General features: G+C 44.0%; 1 protein-coding gene across 5 annotated transcripts in view; it reads right to left on the bottom strand.

Annotated features, from left to right (window-relative positions):
• arl6 (ARF like GTPase 6) overlaps positions 1-22,503 on the bottom strand; it is a 65,750-nt gene that overhangs the window by 4,320 nt on the left and 38,927 nt on the right. For all 5 annotated transcript variants that reach the window (XM_070892910.1, XM_070892913.1, XM_070892915.1 and 2 more), the window contains one exon: positions 18,980-19,035. In XM_070892910.1, the coding sequence (XP_070749011.1) occupies positions 18,980-19,035 (56 nt within the window). The remainder of the gene's footprint in view (positions 1-18,979; positions 19,036-22,503) is intronic.

Genomic DNA, 22,503 nt, shown 5'->3' with positions numbered 1-22,503 from the left:
CACAGAATGATAAGCTCAGCGGAGGCCATTTGGTCCATCGTGCCTCTTTGAAAGAACTATCTAATTAGCTATCCCTGCCCTTCCCCATTCCCCCAATTTTTCCCCTTGAAGTATTTATCCAACTCCTGTTTGAAAATTATTATTGAATCTGCTTCCACCACCACTTGAGAAGGAGCATGATACAAATAACCAAATAAATTAGTCTGTAGTGTGCTTTTTAAAAACTAAGCAATCTTCTTCAATTGTAAGAGATCTTTATTGTGAAAAATTCTGAAGCATATAAAAAGGCATTAGCCCATTCTCAAAAATTAAAAAAAGACTAGACAACCAGTTATAGAGTAGTGACCCAATTGTTTTCCTAACAGGCCATATGGCAAACTGGCTATTTAAAGGCTGGTCATTTGAGATAGAAACAGCATTAGACTAGATGTATGCAGTCACACTCATTGCTGTAAACTGAGTAATGAAGTGAGCTACAAGTGATGCTAGGCTTCAGATTAAATGGATACAATATAATATCAGCATAACAACATTAACAGACTTTTCAAACACTGTATTGCCAAAGTATAATACAGATAAAATGCTGCCTTCAATTTCCGTGGCCTGTATGCAGCAAGAAATGTATATTGCACACTATTGAACCAGAGTAGTGGGATCATTATCTGACTTATGTTTTCTGACCCAAGAGTGCTTGATTAACAGTGTAAAAATCCCACTATGGCCCAACAATGTGCCTTAGCCTCACACTAAGGAATATATTTCGACTACAACACATCGATGTTACTATATTGTACAAAAGCCAGGCAGCCACTCCTGTGATCTTTCCAAGTGGTGAGAATTAATGCTGCAGCTTTGTGCTGTTGACTCATGGCCATTAGGAGCTGGATTGAGACTGTCCAAACTCACTTCACTTGGGGACCTTACAGCTAACACATAGGAGGAACTTTAATCTTATTAATTTATACTGGATTCAAACTCAGAATTCGAGGAGATGAAAGGGCAGTGTCTTGCAAACATTTTCACTTTTAGTCACAAAACACTGGTTGTACTGTCCATAGTGTCACCTGAACAATAATTTGGACTTCATATGATAAAAAAGTAATCCATGCAAGAGTTACAAGACACTGTTTTAACCATCTGTATTCTATCACCTCCCAGCTCTATTCTGAACTAAAATATTTTCTTAGAAACCATCTGATTTAAAAAATAAAATAAGCAGGGGAGCAGAAAAATAAATTAAGTAAATAGAATGTATACCCACCAAAACAAAGACAGGAAATGTTTGGTTAACCATATAAAATTATAGTACCTGTCGTCAAAATATGCCTGACACCTAGTGGCTGATTTTTTTTATTTGTTATGGCTTGCTGTTATTATTCATCAGATGATTACAGTGGCATTTCTGCACATAATGAAGATAAAATTAGGTTTAATATCAGAAATTTTCAAGAGTACAATTAAAGAATTGTTATGCATGTTCTCGGTTATTCTAATTGTGGTTTCTAACATTCAGCAATCTAATTTTCCAGATTATTGAACATTGCAGAAATCATTTTAGAAAAGTGCACATCATGCAAATTGTAGATGTTCAAAAGTATTTTCCTTGTTTCTTAACAGGCATGCAAAAAAGTAAAATTTCCATATTGTTGCTTTAAACAATTTCATTACATTTAAAAAAAGGCGTCAGACATTTCCCTCACTGCTTTCCTGCCTTGACAAGGTCCTTATTTGGTTAAGGAGCAGGCTCAGCTAAGGCACTGTATCTTCCACGGTTGCTTTCAATTCCACTGTAGATTACACAATAGATGCGTTTCACTAAATAAGATAGTTTATCTTGCTGGATATATGACCTTAATTTATTCCTGATCATTTCGTAGACTACATATAAATATATACTGGGGTATGAATAATGTTGTATCCCACTGCAACAAGATAATCTCATCAGTCACATAAACAATAAATCTCCATTTGATTATATTATCGTTCTTATAAACTGCGCTCATTGCTTTCCCCTATTACAGCAATAAGATCAGAATACTGATAATTTCCAAATTTAGTTAATATCCAAAAATTAAGAGTTAAATACAATATTGCAATCATGAAGTTCAGAATACGTGTTTTGTTTTTGTTACGACATAATTTCAACTTCTTCTCACTAATTTTGAATTCTGTGATACCTATTTATATGTTTAATTTTTTTTAAAGTTTTAAAATCAGAGTAAAAGTGGTCCAGATGACAAACTTTACGGTGGTCACTGTGGAAAAATGTTGCAGGAACTAGTTAATCTGCAATGCAACTGGAATTGCACTATTTCAGAAAGAGTTGATGGATCATAATTTGTAGCCTCCATGGGCGCGTACGAGATCCGCACGTGCCTGTAGGGGCCGCACAAGTTCCGGGTTTAGGCATGCAAAGCGCATGTGCTAAAACCTGGAACTTGCACACATTCCTGGGAAAAGGGCCTCCGCAGGCAGAGTGTTGGGCTATTTGCCATACTTCTGCCCAGCCAGTGAAATTCCAACACCTGCTAAAAGACTTTTAAAGGATATAAAAATACATTGGGCCAAAAATTGCGGATGGAGGCTTCCCGCGGATGCTTCCGGCCAAAAAAGAAAAATTTGAAAGTACTTGGTGGTCCCGCTCCAACATAGACTTTAGGTCCGCGGTCTCGGTGCACAGCTCAGCACAGAGGCCCACGCATCCCAGGAACATAAACGTTTCCTGGGATCACGTGGGCCTGGACCACCAATCACAATGTAGTATTTTCATTCATAGTATGGGAACTCCAAGCTCCCATTGCCGTCAATGAGAATACCCCTAAAAACAAATAAAACACAAAATAAAAAAACACTTCACTTTTTAAAAAATTAAAAAATGTTTTAATAGTGTTAAAAATAAACTTGTCTTCATAGACGGCGTTTTTAATACAAAAATAATAACATTTATTTTCTCTATCTTTTAAAACTCTTACACTGGTAAAAGCAGGCGTTACGCCTGGTAAAAGCAGGCGTAAGAGTTTGAAAGACATTCGCTGAACAAGATAGCCCAATTCTCCGCCCACGAAGGCCCTTCTCCCAGGGATACGTGCAATTTGTCAAAAGACATTTGGACAGATTGCAAGTTCCGGGTTTAGGCGCATACGCTTTGTGGGACCTCTTTAGGCATGTGCACACATTGGTAAGCACCCGGAGAGGCTGCAATTTATGGGCCATTGTTTTCATTAATTAAAAAATTAAAACATGTAAAATAAGGTTTATTTATTTTTAGACCCTTCAAATTATGTAAATTTATTTTTCAATAAATTAAATTTGTTTTAAATTTTTAATTAAATGCCATTTTGATTAATTTTACGTGATTTTTTTTTAAGTTTACATGTACGTATGTACGGAAGATTTCTTATGTACGGAGCTCCCATAAGTATGAATGGGGATCCCCTTCTTACATTTGGTTGGGCCAGGCCAGGTGAACTCAGGGATGCCTGCTAACTGCATGCGCCCCTGTGATATGTGGGCCTCTACGCAGGCTGATGCGTAGAGGCACAAGGGCACAAGTGTCCAAATCTAAGGACCATCAGGTAGGTTTGTAGAAATCTTACAGATCGGAGGCATCCGCTCGCGGGATGCTTCCGATCGCAATTTCAGGCCCGATTTATTCTCTGTTGCACTCTCAGTTGCTTTTCAACAATGTTACTGTTTTAAACTGCACAAAAGGCAAGTATTTTTAGTTTCCATTTCCCAGTTTTAAGAAGGAGTACAATTTAGCAGTTTGGGAATAATTCTGCGATTCAATAAAGCTGCACACCGAAGTTTAAACCCTGGGGTGCTGCCTAAAGCAAATTATTAACACATTGCATTGCTTCTCAGCAGTAGATTGATACTGAACAACGGGTTCCAAGACAGAGTCCACTGTGGATATTACAAGGGTTCTTTGTCAGCTTGGTAGCCCTCTCGTCTCGGAGTCAGAAGGTTGTGGGCTTGAACCCCACTCTAGGATTTCAGTGTGTAATCTAATTGACATTTCAGTGCAATACTGAAGGAATTCTGCTGGGGGTGTTGTTCTTTGAATGATATATTAAAGACACCCCAACTGCGACTTCTAGTGTTTTAAGTAGATGTTAATGATTCTACCCACCCCCCTGCACTGCTTGAAGAGCAGAGATTTCCCAGCTAACATTCTTCCCTGCCTCTTCCCTTCCTTCCCCGAGCCCACCGGGGCAAACTTCCTCGAAGAATACTCCATGCCTTGCCCTGATCTCGCATCTTTCTCCAGTTTCTCTCCGATCTCCCCTCATGACCTCTCTGAGTTCATCTTATCCATGAGACCCACTTCCTATTCCCTTGACCCTATTCCCAGAAACTACTGACCACCAAACTTCCTTTTCTGGTTCCCATATTAACTGATATTGTTAACAATCTCTCTCCTCAGGTACTGTCCCCCTCGCCTTCAAATCTGCCACCATTACCCTCTCTTCAAAAAAAAACCCTTGACCCTGCTGTCCTTGCAAACTACCGCCCCAACTCCAACTTCCCTTTCCTCTCAATTCTTTGAACGGGATGCCGTCTCCCAAATCTGTGCCCATCTTTCCTGCAACTCAATGTTTGAATTCTTCCAATTCGGTTTACACGACTGCCACAGTATCGAAACGGCTCTCATCAAAACCTCAAATGACATTCTTTGTGACGGTGACAAAGGCAAACTATTCCTCCTCGTTCTTCTCGACCTTCTGCAGCCTTTGACACGGTTGACCATTCTATCCTTCTCCAACGCCTCTCCACCGTCATCCAACTGGGTGGAACTGCACTTGCCTGGTTCCATCTTATCTGTCTTGTCGTAGCCAGAGAATCACCTGTAATAGCTTCTCTTCCTGCTCCCGCATCGTTACCTCTGGTGTCCCCCCAAGGATCTAGCCTTGGCCCCCTCCTATTTCTCATCTACATGTTGCCCCTTGGCGATATCATCCGAAAACACACCGTCAGTTTCCACATATACGCTGATGATGCCCAGCTCTATCTCACTGTAATAACGCAAGAGTCCTGTTATCAAAAACCGCCAGGTGTGTAACCGATCTCTTTTATTTCGCCTCGGATAAGTACAAGATCCGACTTGCTGTATTGCCTGCATGACATGACAGTGGCACCCTCTGGTGTCTGGTGACCCCAAGCATAGATATATTACAACATCCCCCTTTCAAGATCTTCGTATCAGTCACTTTACAATACAAGATGATCTAGGGCTTTCCGCTCACTAGTTGATCGTCTCAGTTCAACATTAGTTCGAGGTAAACGTTCTAAGTCAGTTGTGACTGGAGGTTGAGTAACAGTGGGAATGGTAATAACATCAGAGACTGAAGGTCTGGGTTCAGGAATGACAGAGGCTGCTGGTGAATGAACGATCGTTGGTGGGTCACTGACTGGATCTTCCTCAAACAGTTCCAGTTTATCTGTGTGCCGCAGTTTTACCTGGTCAACATGTTTTCTGCATGTTTGGCTATCATTGAGCATGATAATGAACACTGTTACCCTCCTTAGCTATAAGAGTACCAGTGATCCATTTTGGACCTCGACCATAGTTCAGTACAAACACTGGATCATTGATAGGAGATATCTCGTGACACAGCAGTACGATCATGATACAATTGCTGACTTTGACATCTGTTTGCAACACGATCATTCAAATCAGGATGAAGTGAAAGCTTGGTCATGAGATTTCTCTTCATCAGTAATTCAGCAGGGGAAACACCAGTAACAGTATGAGGTCTTGTCCTATAACGGAGCAATATAATGACAAACGAGTTTGAAGTGAACCCCGAGTTATACATTTCATACTTTGATAGTTTGAACAGCACGCTCTTGCTTGACCATTAGAAGCAGGGTTGAATGGAGCTGACCTCATGTCTAATATCATTGAGTTTCATCAACTCCTGAAACTCAAGACTTGTGAAACAAGATCCGTTGTCGCTCACAACAATGTCAGGTAAACCATGAGTAGCAAATATGACACGAAGGCTCTCAATAGTGGCTGTAGATGTACTGGATGACATAATAATACTCTATCACTTTGAATATGCATTCACCACAACAAAAAACATCTTTCCAAGGAATGGACCCACAAAACTGATGTGGATCCTCGACCATGGTTTAGATGGCCACGACCAAAGACTCAATGGAGATTACGCTGGTACTTTACTTAGCTGCATGCAAGTATTACACTGATGGACATATGATTCCAGATCAGAGTCAATTCCAGGCCACCATATAGGAGACCTAGCAATGGCTCTCATCATAACAATACCGGGATGAGTGCTATGTAGATCACATACAAATCTTTCTCTACCTTTCTTAGGCATGATGACACAATTACCCCACAGTAAACAATCTGACTGAATGGATAGCTCATCCTTGCGACGGTGTAAGGTTTGGTCTCTTCACACATCTCCCTGGGTATATCAGACCAATCACCGCTGAGGACACAACGATTCACAATTGACAAAATAGGGTCATGGCCAGTCCAGATCCTAATTTGTTGAGCAGTGACAGGAGTGTCATCACTCTCAAAAGTACTCTCAACATTAGATCTGCGGGTTGAGGCGTTTTCACATCAGGTGTAGGTAAAGGCAAATGACTCAGTGCATTGGCACAATTTTCAGTATCGGGTCTATGACGAATAATAGAATTATAGCCAGACAATGTCAACGCCCATCTCGGAATATGGGACGATGCATTGCTATTAATACCTTTGTTTTCAGAAAACAATGAAATGAGTGGCTTGTGATCCGTTTCAAGTTCAAAACGGAGACCAAACGGGTACTGATATATCTTTTTTTAACCCCATACACACAGGCCAAAGCTTCTTTTTCTACCATACCGCAAGCTCTTTCCGCTTTTGATAAACTTCTCAAAGCATACGCAACAGGTTGTAGCTTACCCGACTCATTGGCTTGTTGGAGTATACAGCCAACACCATATGATGAAGCATCACAGGCTAATACAAGGCACTTACACGGATCATAATGAACAAGCAACTTATTTGAACAGAGCAGATTCTTGGCTTTCTCAAAGGCTCCATCTTGAGACATACCCCAGACCCAATTGTTACCTTTTCTAAGTAGCAAATGCAGTTGCTCTAATAAAGTGATCAATCTGGGTAAGAAATTACCAAAGTAGTTGAGTAGCCCAAGAAACGAATGCAGCGGTCACATTCTGAGGCTTGGGTACATTTTTGATGGCCTTGGTTTTTGAATCAGTAGGCCCGATTCCATCGCAGAAATCTTCCTACCAAGGAATTCAACTTCAGGTGCCATGAAGGCACACTTCAAACGTTTCAGCCCGAGTCCCACTTTGTCCAGACGATGTAGAACTTCCTCAAGATTGTTCAGATATTCAGCAGTGTTGTGACCTGTGACCAGAATGCCATCTTGGAACATGACAGTTCTAGGAATGGACTTCAGTAGACTCTCCATACTCCTTTGGAATATGGCTGCAGCCGAACGAATTCCGAAAGGACACCTGTTGTAGACAAACAGTCCTTTATGGGTGTTGATGCAAGTCAGTCTCTTTGAATTATTGACGAGCTCCTGTGACAGGTAGGCCGACGTCAGATCTAGCTTAGTGAATGACTTTCCACCAGCTAGCATGGCGAATAGGTCATCAGCCTTCGGTAACGGGTACTGAACCGGTTTCGAGAATCGGTTAATCGTAACCTTGCAGTCTCTGCAAATCCTGACAGTGCCATCACTCTTCAACAGAGGAACAATAGGGCTGGCCCACACATTGAACTCGACAGGTGATATGAGCCTTTCACGTTGGAGTCTGTAAAGCTCAATCTCAATCTTCTCCCTCATCATATAAAGGACAGTCCGAGCTTTGTGATAGATAGGCTTTGCATCAGAATCTAAATGAATCTGCACCTTGGCTCCAGTAAAATTACCAATGCCAGGCTCAAACAAAGAAGGAAACTTCTTCAACACTTAAGCACACGAAGTGTTGTCCACCAAGGACAACGCTTTGACATTACTCCAGTTCAGCTTGATGTTCGAGCCAATTCCGACCGAACAGCATTGGACCATTACCTGGGACGATCCGTAACGGTAGATCTTGGATCACGCCATCATACGACATCTTGACTACTGCACTCTCACTCACTGGTATGAGTTCCTTTGTATAAATACGCAACTTGGCCTTGACTGGATTCAACTCAAGCTTCACAGCCTCAGTGTCCCATAGCTTGTCAAATGTCACTTGGCTCATGATCGACTGACTTGCACCCGTGTCCAGCTCCATTGATACAGGCACGCCATTCAGCTTCACATTAACAGTTGTCGGCTGGCTCTTTGACGAGAACGAATACAAATCATACACTTCCTCCTCAGGTTGTGTATCAAAGTCAGCACTGGACTGGTCATCAACAATATGATGAGCAGCATCAGCATGCTTGCTCAGTTGTGGGCACATTTTCTGGAGATGTCCTACATTTGAACAGCCACTACAGGAGTATTGTTTAAACCGATACTGATGAGGCCGATGATTGCCCCCACAATGCCAACAGGGTGAACTCAGCTTTGTACCAATTGTCAGGCTCTGAGCAGCTACAGGTTTCACGTAAGCAGTTGACTTGGCCCTGCCAGAAGACGACACAATCTTGTTCACAGTACCTGACAAGCCTGCTGTGCAGCTCCGATCTTTTGAGGATATCTGCCTCAAGTCGTCTGCATGCCTGGGCAATCGTGATGGCCTTTTTCAAGTCCAGTTTCTCTTCAGCAAATAACTTCCGAAGAATCACATCATGGTTGATGCCTATCATGGAAAAAGTCTCTCAACACGTCTTCCAGTGTGTTCCCGAACTTACGTTGCTCAGCAAGATGTTGTAGATCTGCGACGAATCCAGATAGGTCCTGGCCCTCAGCACGGACATGCGTGTAGAAGCAATAGCACGAGATGATGATCCCTTCCTTTGACTTTAGATAGTCACGCACCAAATCACACAATTCCTCGCAAGACTTGGCAGTTAGACGTAAAGGCGAGAGAAGGGTCTTATGATGCTGTAAATCTTCTGACCACAATGGTGAGGAGAACCGGCCTGCGACGGACTGCATCAGCCACCTCCTCTATTTTGTTGGAAACAAAATGTTGATCCAGGCAGTCGACAAAATCCGCGCCATCCACGAATTCGTGCAAATTCCAATAGTCCCCATTGTAAATAGGAAAGTTCTTAGTTTACCTTGTCGCCAATGTAATAACACAAGAGTTCTGTTATTATCAAAAACCGCCGAGTGTGTACCCGATCTCTTTTATTCCACCTCGAATAAGTACAAGATCCGACTTGCTGCATTGCCTGCATGACATCCGACCGTGGCGCCCTCTAGTGTCTGAGCATAAATACATTACACTCACTATCACTTCTCTTGACCTCTCCAAGGTCCCTAAATTGTCAGACTGCTTGTTCGACATCAGTTCTGGATGGAGCAGAAGTTTTCTAAAATTAACTATTAGGAAGACCAAAGCCATTGTTTTCGGTCCCCGCCACAAACTCTGTTCCCTCGCCACTGACTCCAACCCTCTCCTCAACTTCTGTCTGAGGCTGAACTACACTGTTCGCAACCTTGGTGTCATATTTGACCCTGAAATGAGCATTCGACCACATATCCGCAGCATAACCAAGACTGCCTATTTCCACATCCATAACATCGCCCGTCTCCGCCCTTTCCTCAGCTCATCTGCTGCTGAAACTCTCATCCATGCCATGGTTACCTCTCGACTTGACTATTCCAATGCACTCCTGGCTGGCTCCCACATTCTACCCTACGTACACTTGAGGTGATCGAAAACTTGGCTGCCCATGTTCTAAATCGCACCAAGTCCTGCTCACTCACCACCTCTGTGCTCATATTGGCTCCCGATTAAGCAACACCTCGATTTCAAAATTCTCATCCTCGTTTTCAAATCCTTCCATGGCCTCACCCCTCCCTATCTCTGTAATCTCCTTCAACACCCCACCCCCCAACGATATCTGTGCTCCTCTAATTCTGCCCTCTTGAGCATCCCTGATTATAAATCTCTGAACCATTGGTGGCTGTGCCTTTTGTTGCCTAGGCCCAAAGCTCTGGAATTCCCTGTTTAAACCCTTCCACCTCTCTTCTCCTTTAAGACACTCCTTAAAACCTACCTCTTTGACCAAGCTTTGGTCACCTGCCCCAATTTCTTCTTATGTGGCTCGGGGTCAAATTTTGTTTCTCATAATACACCTGTGAAGTGCCTGAGAATGTTTCACTACACTAAAGATGCTATATCTTCTCTTAAGCAGGATGAGAATGACTTGCTTCCACACTAATATGAGCTATCAGGTGACTGATGAGTCCAATGCAGGACCTACAGTCTCGGTCACAGGTGGGGCAGATGGTGCATGGACGGACGGGTGGGTGGGGTACTTGGGTTGTTGTGCGTCCTTCCGCTGTTTGCACTTGGCTTCCGCATGCTACCGGCAAAGAAACTCGAGGTGTTCAAAGCCTTCCCAGTTGTTTCTCCTCCATTTTGAGCGGTCTTGGGCCAGGGATTCCCAGGAGTCGGTGGGTATGTTACACTTTTTCCAAGGAGACTTTGAGGGTGTCCTTGAAGCGTTTCCTCTGCCCACCTGGGGCCTGGTTGCCGTGTCGGAGCTCTGAGTAGAGCGCTTGTTTTGGGAGTCTAGTATTGGGCATGCGGATGATGTGGCCTGTCCATCGGAGCTAATCGAGCATGGTCGATGCTTTGATGTTGGCCTGAGCGACAACACGGATGTTGGTGCGTCTATCCTGCCAATGGATTTGCAGGATCTTGCGGAGACAGCGTTGGGGATATTTCTCTAGTGCTTTGAGGTGCATGCTGTACATAATCCATGTCTCTGCAACATATAGGAGGGCGGGTATCACTACTGCTCTGTAGATCATAAGCTTGGTGCCGGGTTTGAGGTCCTGGTCTTCAAACACCCTCTTCCTCAGGCGACCGAAGGCTGCACTTGCACACTGAAGGCGGTGTTGGACTTCGTCATCGACGATTTCCCCGAAAATGGTGCACGTTGTCCAAGGCCTCGTTATGGATCGGTGTGAGGTCAAAGGCGGCCATGTACAGAGGCTGGTGCTGCTCCCTGCATTTTTCTTGAATTTGACGCGCAGTGAAGATCATGTCCATTGTGTCCCTCGGAGGCCGAACTCCAAGCCATCGTCAACAACCTCGCCGAAGCGTACGAGTGTATGGGCTTTACACTAAACATCCGTACGACAAAGGTTCTCTACCAACCTGCCCCCGACCCGATTATCAAGATCCATGACGAGGCCTTGGAGAACGTGCACCATTTCAGAAATTAGTTCATGGATTTGCGGCAGTAGTGCTTCTCCGCCATGCTTTAGTGCTTCGGCGGACATTCCATCTGCTCCTGAGGCATTGTTGTTCTTCAGTTGTCGGATGGCCTTTTCAATCTCATGCCAGGTTGGGTTTGTGCTGATGCGGTGGCGGGTAGCATGCTGCAAGATGGAGACGAGGGCAGGGTCTCGGTTAAGGAGATCTTCGAAGTGCTCCTTCCAGCGGGCACTGACTGCCTCTCTGTCCTTGAGTACCTCTCCGTTCTTGGCCCTCAGTGGGGTAGGACCTTGGGCCGTAGGTGGTCTTGACTGTGCAAAAGAATCCACGCACGTCTTGGTTATCGGCTAGTTGCTGGATCTCCTGCAGTTTTTCCACCCAACATCTGTTCTTAAGTTTTGAGTTTTATGTTGGACCTGGGCCTTTAGACATCTATAGAGCTGCTTTCTTGCTCTCGAATTCATAGAATCATTGAAATTTACAGCATGGAAGGGGGCTATTTCGGTCCATCATGTCCACGCCGGCCGACGAAAAGCTATTTAGAGACCGCATGGATGAACTACAACAATTGTACATCCCTATCTGGCGTAAAAATAAAAAAGGGAGGTGGCTCAACTGTGGCTATCAAGGGAAATCAGGGATAGTATTAAAGCCAAGGAAGTGGCATTCAAATTGGCCAGAAATAGCAGCGAACCCGGGGACTGGGAGAAATTTAGAACTCAGCAGAGGAGGACAAAGGGTTTGATTAGGGCAGGGAAAATGGAGTACGAGAGGAAGCTTGCAGGGAACATTAAGATGGACTGCAAAAGTTTCTATAGATATGTAAAGAAAAAAAGGTTAGTAAAGACAAACGTAGGTCCCCTGCAGTCAGAATCAGGGGAAGTCATAACAGGGAACAAAGAAATGGCAGACCAATTGAACAAGTACATTGGTTCAGTATTCACCAAGGAGGACACAAACAATCTTCCGGATATAAAAGGGGTCAGAGGGTCTAGTAAGGAGGAGGAACGGAGGGAAATCCTTATTAGTCGGGAAATTGTGTTGTGGAAATTGATGGGATTGAAGGCCGATAAATCCCCAGGGTCTGATGGACTGCATCCCAGAGTACTTAAGGAGGTGGCCTTGGAAATAGCGGATGCATTGACAGTCATTTTCCAACATTCCATAGACTCTGGATCAGTTCCTATGGATTGGAGGGTAGCCAATGTAACCCCACTTTTTAAAAAAAAGGAGGGAGAGAGAAAACAGGGAATTATAGACCGGTCAGCCTGACATGAGTAGTGGGTAAAATGATGGAATCAATTATTAAGGATGTCATAGCAGTGCATTTGGAAAGAGGTGACATGATAGGTCCAAGTCAGCATGGATTTGTGAAAGGGAAATCATGCTTGACAAATCTTCTGGAATTTTTTGAGGATGTTTCCAGTAGAGTGGACAAGGGAGAACCAGTGGATGTGGTGTATTTGGACTTTCAGAAGGCTTTCGACAAGGTCCCACATAAGAGATTAATGTGCAAAGTTAAAGTACATGGGATTGGGGGTAGTATGCTGACGTGGATTGAGAACTGGTTGGCAGACAGGAAGCAAAGAGTAGGAGTAAATGGGTACTTTTCAGAATGGCAGGCAGTGACGAGTGGGGTACCGCAAGGTTCTGTGCTGGGCCACCAGCTGTTTACATTGTACATTAATGATTTAGATGAGGGGATTAAATGTAGTATCTCCAAATTTGCGGATGACACTAAGTTGGGTGGCAGTGTGAGCTGCGAGGAGGATGCTATGAGGCTGCAGAGTGACTTGGATAGGTTAGGTGAGTGGGCAAATGCATGGCAGATGAAGTATAATGTGGATAAATGTGAGGTTATCCACTTTAGTGGTAAAAACGGAGAGACAGACTATTATCTGAATGGTGACAGATTAGGAAAAGGGGAGGTGCAACGAGACCTGGGTGTCATGGTACATCAGTCATTGAAGGTTGGCATGCAGGTACAGCAGGCGGTTAAGAAAGCAAATGGCATGTTGGCCTTCATAGCGAGGGGATTTGAGTACAGGGGCAGGGAGGTGTTGCTACAGTTGTACAGGGCCTTGGTGAGGCCACACCTGGAGTATTGTGTACAGTTTTGGTCTCCTAACTTGAGGAAGGACATTCTGGTTATTGAGGGAATGCAGTGAAGGTTCACCAGACTGATTCCCGGGATGGCGGTACTGACATATCAAGAAAGACTGGATCAACTGGGCTTGTATTCATTGGAGTTCAGAAGAATGAGAGGGGATCTCATTGAAACGTTTAAAATTCTGACGGGTTTAGACAGGTTAGATGGAGGAAGAATGTTCCCAATGTTGGGGAAATCCAGAACCAGGGGTCACAGTCTAAGGATAAGGGGTAAGCCATTTCGGACCGAGATGAGGAGAAACTTCTTCACCCAGAGAGTGGTGAACCTGTGGAATTCTCTACCACAGAAAGTTGTTGAGGCCAATTCACTAAATATATTCAAAAATAAGTTAGATGTAGTCCTTACTGCTAGGGGGATCAAGGGGTATGGCGAGAAAGCAGGAATGGGGTACTGAAGTTGCATGTTCGGCCATGAACTTATTGAATGGCGGTGCAGGCTAGATGGGCCAAATGGCCTACTCCTGCACCTATTTTCTATGTTTCTATGTTACTATCCGGTCTAATCCCACTTACCAGCTCTTAGTTCATAGCCCTGTAGGTTACAGCACTTTCAGTGCACAGCCAAGTATTTTTTAAAAATGCGGTGAGGGTTTCTGCCTCTTCCACCCTTTCAGACAGTGAGCTCCAGACCCTCTGGGTGAAGAAATTTCCCCTCATATCTCCTCTAAACCTCTCCCCAATTTAAATTTGTTGATCCCTCTGCCAAGGGAACAGGTCCTTCCTATCTACTCTATCCAGGCCCGTCATAATTTTATACACCTCAATCAGGTTTCCCTCAGCATCTACTGTTTCAGAGAAAACAGACCCAGTATCTCCAATCTTTCCTCACAGCCAAAATTCTCCAGTCCAGGGAACATTCTTGTAAATCTCCTCTGCATCCTTTCCAGCGCAATCACATCTTTCCTGTAATGTGGTGACCAGAACTGCACAGTGCTCCAGCTGCGACCTAACTAGTGTTTTATACAGTTCAAGCATAACCTCCTTGTTCTTGTATTCCATGCCTCAACTAATAAAGGCAAGTATTCCATATGCCTTCTTAACCACCTTATCTAACTGGCCTGCTACCTTTAGGGAACTGTGGACCTGCACTCCAAGGTCCCTTTGTTCTTCGACACTTTTCAGTGTCGTTCCATTTAATGTGTCTTCTCTTGCCTTGTTAGACTTCCCCAAATGCACTACCTCACACTTATCCGGATTGAATTCTATTTGCCATTGTTCCGCCCACCTGACCAGTACATTGGTCTTCCTGCAATCCGCAGCTTTCTTCTTCATTATCAACCACACAGCCTATATTAGTGTCATCTGCAAACTTCTTAATCATACCCCCAACATTCAAGTCCAAGTAATTGATATATACCACAAAAAGCAAGGAACCCAGCACCAAGCCGTATGGAACCCCACTGGATACGGCTTCCAGTCACAAAAACACCCATCAATCATTACTCTTTACTTCCTGCCTCTGAGCCAAGTTTGGATTCAACTTGTCACTTTGCCCTGGATCCCATGGGCTTTTACTTTCGTGAGCAGTCTGCCATGTGGGACCTTATCAAAAGCTTTGCTAAGATCCATATACACTACAGCACTGCCCTCATCAACTCTCCTGGTCATCTTCTCAAAAAATTCTACCAAGTTAGTCACGACCTTCTCTTAACAAATCTATGCTGACTGTCCTTGATTAATCCATGTCTTTCCAAGTGAAGATTTATCCTGTCCCTCAGGATTTTTTCCAATCATTTTCCCACAACTGTTAGGCTGACTGGCCTGTAATTACTTGGTTTTCTTTTTATCCCTTTTTAAACAAAGGTACAACATTAGCAGTCCTCTGGCACCACACCTGTAGCCAGAGAGGACTGGAAAATGATGGGCAGATTCTCTGCTATTTATTCTTTTCCTTCTCAACAGTCTGGGATACATTTCATCCGGGTTTGGGGATTTATCCACTTTCAAAGCTGCTAAACCCCTTAATATTTCCCCTCTCACTATGTTTATCTCGTCTAATATTTCACACTCCTCCTCCCTCATTGCAAAGTTGTGTTGCTGTTTCCAGTTCAAGAATGCCTTGCGCCTGTGGCTTATTAACTCCTGGATCTCCTGGCTGTTCTTGCCGAACCAGTCTTTATGTTTCCGGGTGGAGTGACCAAGCGTCTCTTCACCGGTGCTCATTATGGAGGCCTTGAGGGCAGACCAGGCACTGTGGACACTGCGTCTCTGGTTCACTGGAAGTCGTCAGATTGGTTGTGAGACGCTGGCTGACTGGGGTCTTTGAGTGCTCGACCGTTGATTTTCCCGCGGCAGCGTTTCGGTTGCCACCGCTCTTTTGGAGCTACAGTGATGGAAATGACAGAGCGGATTAGGCGGTCAGTCCAGCAGTCGTCAGATCTCGTCATGACGTGGGTGATGCGGACGTCCTTGCGGTCCCTCGCTCGGACGATGACGTAGTCTAGCAGATGCCAGTCTTGGAGCGAGGTTGTTGCCGTGAGGCATTGTATTTGTCCCTCTGACGGAACAAGTTGTTGGTTATGACAAGACCATGTTCTAAGCATTTTGTCAGGAGGAGGGTACCGTTGAAAGTTGGCTTTCCCTCCCCACCAGCCCCACCGATCACACCTCCCCAGAAGTCCGTGTCCTTTCCAACTCTCGGGTTAAACTCCCAAGGAGGATCAGCTTGTCGCCCGGTAGGGCTCGGGTCAGAGATTATTCAAGGCTGGAATAGAATTTCTCTTTGGTCTCGTCTGTAGCTTCTCGTGTTGGGGCATACGCACTGATGACCGTAGCGCACTGGTTCCAGGCTAGGGTGAGCCAAAGGGACATGAGGCGTTAGTTTATCCCGCAAGGGGAGTCTCCGAGACACCCAACCAGCTCATTTTTTACGGTGCTATCTAAATACAAGTTCCTGTTGTAAATGGTCATCAAAAACAGATTAATTGATTCTTCACCTCACTGCTGCTTGTGGGATCCTGGTATGTTTGCCTACAGAAAAGTGATGGCCCTTCAAAGTAATTCATTGTTACATCGATCAGATGCTTCTAAGTGGCAACATGGCACATTATAAAATACATAGGATTACATAGGATATCGCAATCACTAAGGAGGTGGTACTCAGTAAGATAATGGGGATAAAGGCAGATAAATCTCCTGGACCTGATGGCTTGCATCCTTGGGTCTTGAGAAGTAGTGGCAGGGATTGTGGAAGCATTGGTTGTAATTTACCAAAATTCCCTGGATTCTGGGGAGGTCCCAGCAGATTGGAAAACTACAAATGTAATGCCCCGATTTAAAAAGAGGCAAACAAAAAGCAGGAAGCTATAGACCAGTTAGCCTAAAATCTGTGGTTCGGAATTTGTTGGAGTCCATTATTAAAGAAGCAGTAGCAGGACATTTGGAAAAGCAAAATTCGGTCAGGCAGAGTCAACATGGATTTATGAAGGGGAAGTCACGTTTGACAAATTTGCAGGAATTCTTTGAGGATGTAACGAACAGGGTGGATAAAGGGGAACCAGTGGATGTGGTGCATTTTGACTTTTTGAAGGCCACATAAAAGGTTACTGCACAAGATAAAAATTCACAGGGTTGGGGATAATATATTAGCATGGATAGAGGATTGGCTAACTAACAGAAAACAGAGAGTCGGGATAAATGATTCATTCTCGGGTTGGCAACCAGTAACTAGTGGATTGCCGCAGGGATCAGCGCTGGGACCCCAACTATTTACAATCTATATTAACGACTTGGAAGAAGGGACTGAGTGTAAAGTAACCAAGTTTGTTGACGATACAAAGATGGGAGGAAAAGCAATGTGTGAGGACACAAAAAATCTGCATAAGGACATAGATAGGCTAGGTGAGTGGGCAAAAATTTGGCAGATGGAGTATAATGTTGGAAAGTGTGAGATCATGCACTCTGGCAGAAAAAAAATCAAAGAGCAAGTTATTATTTAAATGGAAAAAGATTGCAAAGTGCCGCTGTACAGAGGGACCTGGGGGTACATGTGCATGAAACACAAAAGGATAGTATGCAGGTACAGCAAGTGATCAGGGGGATGGAGTATAAAAGCAGGGAAGTCTTGCTATAGCTATAGAAGGTATTGGTGAGGTCACACCTGGAATACTGCGTGCAGTTTTAGTTTCCATATTTACAAAAGGATATACTTGCTTTGGAGGCAGTTCATAGAAGGTTCACAAGGTTGATTTCGGAGATGAGGAGGTTGACTTATGAGGAAAGGTTGAGTAGGTTGGGCCTCTACTCATTGGAGTTCAGAAGAATGAGAGGTGATCTTATCGAAAAGTATAAGATTATGAGGGGGCTTGACAAGGTGGATGCAGAGAGGATGTTTCCACAGAGGGGAGACTAGAACTAGAGAGCACGATCTTAGAATAAGGGGCCACCCATTTAAAACAGAGTTGACGAGGAATTTCTTCTCTCAGAGGGTTGTGAATCTGTGGAATTTGCTGCCTCGGAAAGCTGTGGAAGCTGGGACATTGAATAAATTTAAGACAGAAAGAGACAGTTTCTTGAGCGATAAGGGGATAAGGGGTTATGGGAAGCGGACGGGGAAGTGGATCTGAGTTCATGATCAGATTAGCCATGATCTTATTGAATGGCGGAGTAGGCTTAAGGGGCCGTATGGCCTACTCCTGTTCCTATTTCTTATGTTCTTATATGGCACAGAAACAAGCCATTCGGCCCAACAAGTCCATTCTGACGTTTAAGCTCCACTCGAGCCTCCTAGCATCTTTCCTCATTTAATTGTCAGCATAACTCTCTATTCCCTTCTCCCTCATATGCTTGTCAAGCTTCCCCTTAAATGCATCTATAATATTTGCTTCAACCATTCCCTGTGGAAGCGAGTTTCACATTTGCACCACTCTCTGGATAAAGAAATTTCTTCTGAATTCCCTATTTGATTTCTTGGTGACTATCTTATATTGATGGCCTCTAGTTATGCTATTTCCCACAAGTGGAAGCATTCTCTCTATATCTACTCTATCAAAATCTTTCATAATGTTAAAGATCTCTATTCGGTCAACCCTCAGCCTTCTCTTTTCAAAAGATAAAAGAGACCCAATGCAAGCTCTTTCTTCTCTTCAGCCAATCAAAATCTATAATTTAATAACTATGTTTTTGCCTCTGAAGTTCAGAGCTAATTTTCTAATTATGAAATAGGCCAGGATTTTTGAAGTCATTTACGCTTTTATCATGGTTTCATTTATTTTTTACTGTTGGTCTGTCTGTGGATATACATTCATCAGCATGGAGTCTTAAATGGAAATATCGACATATGCTCCATGGAATAGCCAAAGTGCTAATACAGTACTTACTGTGTAATCTGATCTGAATGCAGAGAACAGGAAAACATAAAAAGACAATGCCATACAAGGAAGGAATAAAAACAAATGCATGAAGTTTACTGTGCAAGATGTTTTCTGAGGATTTAAAATGGAGAGAGTTAAATGCAACATTGTACAGCTACAAATTATACCTTGGAGCCAATCAACACCTTCTTGTAGTCCTTCTCCTTTTATAGCATCGCTGGCACTGAAAAAAAGATCAAAGCCACCATCAGATGCAAACTATAGTACCCATCTGTCTATACTTTCTGTCAGACTCCAGAAAATACAATACTGTCCACTTCACCCAACATACATTTGTTCAAAGCAGGTTTCAAGAATACACTACAGAGCCTATTTTACTAAATCATGGTCCTGGCAGGGAGCCTCATACCTCAGGAGCACACATTAATTGACAGAAAATCATGGGGAATACCCCTGCAATTTCCTGATACACACTTTTTGAAAGTCCCTATCAGAAGCACATATGTGTTTCATAAACCAAAGGTTGTGAGCAACTCATACCATTATTCTACAATAATCTTGTGGGAAACATTATTCCCCCACCCTTTTCTACATTACCTTCTTCCTAGGATAATGATGAAAGTTATATATAACCATGGTAGCACAGAGGTATTTTATAACACTATTCAGTGGATTCTTTGCAGTGTAGAGTGTTCTCACCTCCAGGATTGCCTGCTGCACATTTTCAGTGGACCTCACCCCAAGATACCTCAACTGCAAGATAGTCCGTTAAGGAACAGCGTCTTCTTTTTTTTAAACATTCATTCCTGGGATGTAGGCGTCGCTGTCAAGGCCAGCATTTATTGCCCATCCCTAATTGCCCTTGAGAAGGTACTGGTGAGCCACCTTCTTGAACTGCTGCAGTCCTAATGGTGAAGGTACTCCCACGGTGCTGTTAGGGAGTTCCAGGATTTTGACTCAGCGACGATGAAGGAACGGCGATATATTTCCAAGTCAGGATAGTGTGCAACTTGGAGGTGATGGTGTTCCCATGCGCCTGCTGCCCTGGTCCTTCTAGGTGGTTGAGGTCGTGGGTTTAGGAGGTGCTGCCGAAGAAGCCTTGGTGAGTTGCTGCAGTGCATCTCGTAGATGGTACCCTTTGAGTATCTTTGCGTTTTCATTCAATTTTGTTTTATTTACAGGTTAAACCTTTCAAAACACACACAAAAAAATACCAGGAGGTGGCAGCTTCAACACTTCCAAAGTTGATGAGACAAAATGTGACTTCTCTTCATGCAACCTCATTTTCAGCAGCTGCTGCTACTAACTGAAAATAATCAGTGGTGGGATATTTCTGGGAGCAGGGCTGATTGCGTGGTTCCAGCTCAAAGCCCCTGCTCTTTAGACGCGGTGATGTCTGCGCTCAAATGAGCTGACCTTGCATGACAATGAAAGATCAGCCCATTTCAATATTAAAATGTCACTCTCACGAGTGAGGAGATGGACCCCCAAGTGAAATTGGCCTTTTCAGGAACTAAGGGGTGGATTTTTGGCTTTTAAGATTTCAGGACGTTAATGGTGGCGGGGCGATTTCAGGACGTTAATGGTGGCGGGGCGGTCCTGATACCATTTGGAAAAAGTTTGCACCTCAGTTATCAAAATTGGGCAGCTGGGCTCCGAGTGTGAGGCAGAGCATTGAGGGAGGCATTGCACACCTCCCTTAGGGCGCTAAGCCGGCTGAGCATGCCTTGGAGCACTCAGAGGCCTGGGGAGAAAAAAACCTAAAAACATTCCCAAAAAATACCTCACGCCACCACCACATAAATTGCAAAAAAACAACTATCACACTTACCTGAGGTCAACATTACTCATCTCTCTGCAGCACTACTGCTGGGACTGCCCATTTTCACAGGCGGTCCCAGCACGGCGCTCTACGCAGCGCTACGGTCGGGTGCGAGGCAAAAATCAAGCAGGTGTCGCAACCAGGGGCATTGCACACTGGCTCGTTTCTTCCGGGCGGTAATGCCCCGCCGAAACCGGCCCCGAAAACCCCAGTGGGGTGCTGGAAGCTGGAAGGCCACCCAGAAGAGCTCACCGCTGCCATTGCCGTCCCTCTGGGGCAAAACAGAGGCAGCCAGGAACGTAAATTCCAGACCCAACAGTCTTGCAATAGGTAAACTGGATAGCTCTAATGCAAGGTCAGGGCCATCCAGGAAAGAAAAATCCCCATGGCCCTTCCTTGTAATGGGCACTGAGTGACGAGTGTTGCTCCAGCACGAACAGTCATTTTACAGGACTTTGGCCTCATTTAAATAAATTCTGGGTCCATAAATGAGCCTTGTTCATTGTTTGTGTGCAGTTTTGTAGTACACTACAAGCTGCTAAGCTGCACTGGAACATGCTGGACGAATTAGCATGGAGTAGACCTTAGGAGGACTAAGGAGGTGGTACTCAGTAAGATAATGGGACTAAAGGCAGATAAATCCCTTGGACCCGACGACTTGCATCCTAGGGTCTTAAGAGAAGTAGCGGCAGGGATTGTGGATGCATTGGTTGTAATTTACCAAAATTCCCTGGATTCTGGGGAGGTCCCAGCAGATTGGAAAACTGCAAATGTCACGCCCCTATTTAAAAAAGGAGGCAGACAAAAAGCAGGAAACTATAGACCAGTTAGCCTAACATCTGTGGTTGGGAAAATGTTGGAGTCCATTATTAAAGTAGTAGCAGCAGGACATTTGGAAAAGCAAAATTCAGTCAGGCAGAGTCAGCATGGATTTATGAAGGGGAAGTCATGTCTGACAAATTTGCTAGAGTTCTTTGAGGATGTAACAAACAGGGTGGATAAAGGGGAACCAGTGGATGTGGTGTATTTGGACTTCCAGAAGGCATTTGACAAGGTGCCACATAAAAGGTTACTGCACATGATAAAAATACATGGGGTTGGGGGTAATATATTAAGCATGGATAGAAGATTGACTAACTAACAGAAAACAGAGAGTCAGGATAAATGATTCATTCTCTGGTTGGCAACCAGTAACCAGTGGGGTGCCACAATGATCAGTACTGGGACCCCAACTATTTACAATCTATATTAACGACTTGGAAGAAGGGACTGAATGTAACGTAGCCAAGTTTGCTGATGATACAAAGATGGGAGGAAAAGCAATGTGTGAGAAGGACACAAACAATCTGCAAAAGGACATAGACAGGCTAAGTGATTGGGCAAAAATTTGGCAGATGGAGTATAATGTTGGAAAGTGTGAGGTCATGCACTTTGGCAGAAAAAAATCAAAGAGCAAGTTATTATTTAAATGCAGAAAGATTGCAAAGTGTCGCAGTACAGCGGGACCTGGGGGTACTTGTGCATGAAACACAAAAGGATAGTATGCCAGTTCAGCAAGTGATCAGGGAGGCCAATGGTATCTTGGCCTTTATTGCAAAGGGGATGGAGTATAAAAGCAGGGAAATATTGCTACAGCTATACAAGGTATTGGTGAGGCCACACCTGGAATACTGCATGCAGTTTTGGTTTCCATATTTACGAAAGGATATTCTTGCTTTGGAGGCAGTTTAGAGAAGGTTCACTAGGTTGATTCCGGGGATATTCACTTTGGTAGTAAAAACAGGAAGGCAAATTATTATCTGAATGGTGACAGATTAGTAAAAGGAGAGGTGCAACGAGACCTGGGTGTCATGGTACATCAGTCATTGA

The sequence above is a fragment of the Pristiophorus japonicus genome, chromosome 11 (assembly GCF_044704955.1).
Source record: "Pristiophorus japonicus isolate sPriJap1 chromosome 11, sPriJap1.hap1, whole genome shotgun sequence".
NCBI lineage: Eukaryota > Metazoa > Chordata > Chondrichthyes > Pristiophoridae > Pristiophorus > Pristiophorus japonicus.
This window is presented reverse-complemented; position numbering and strand designations above follow the sequence as displayed.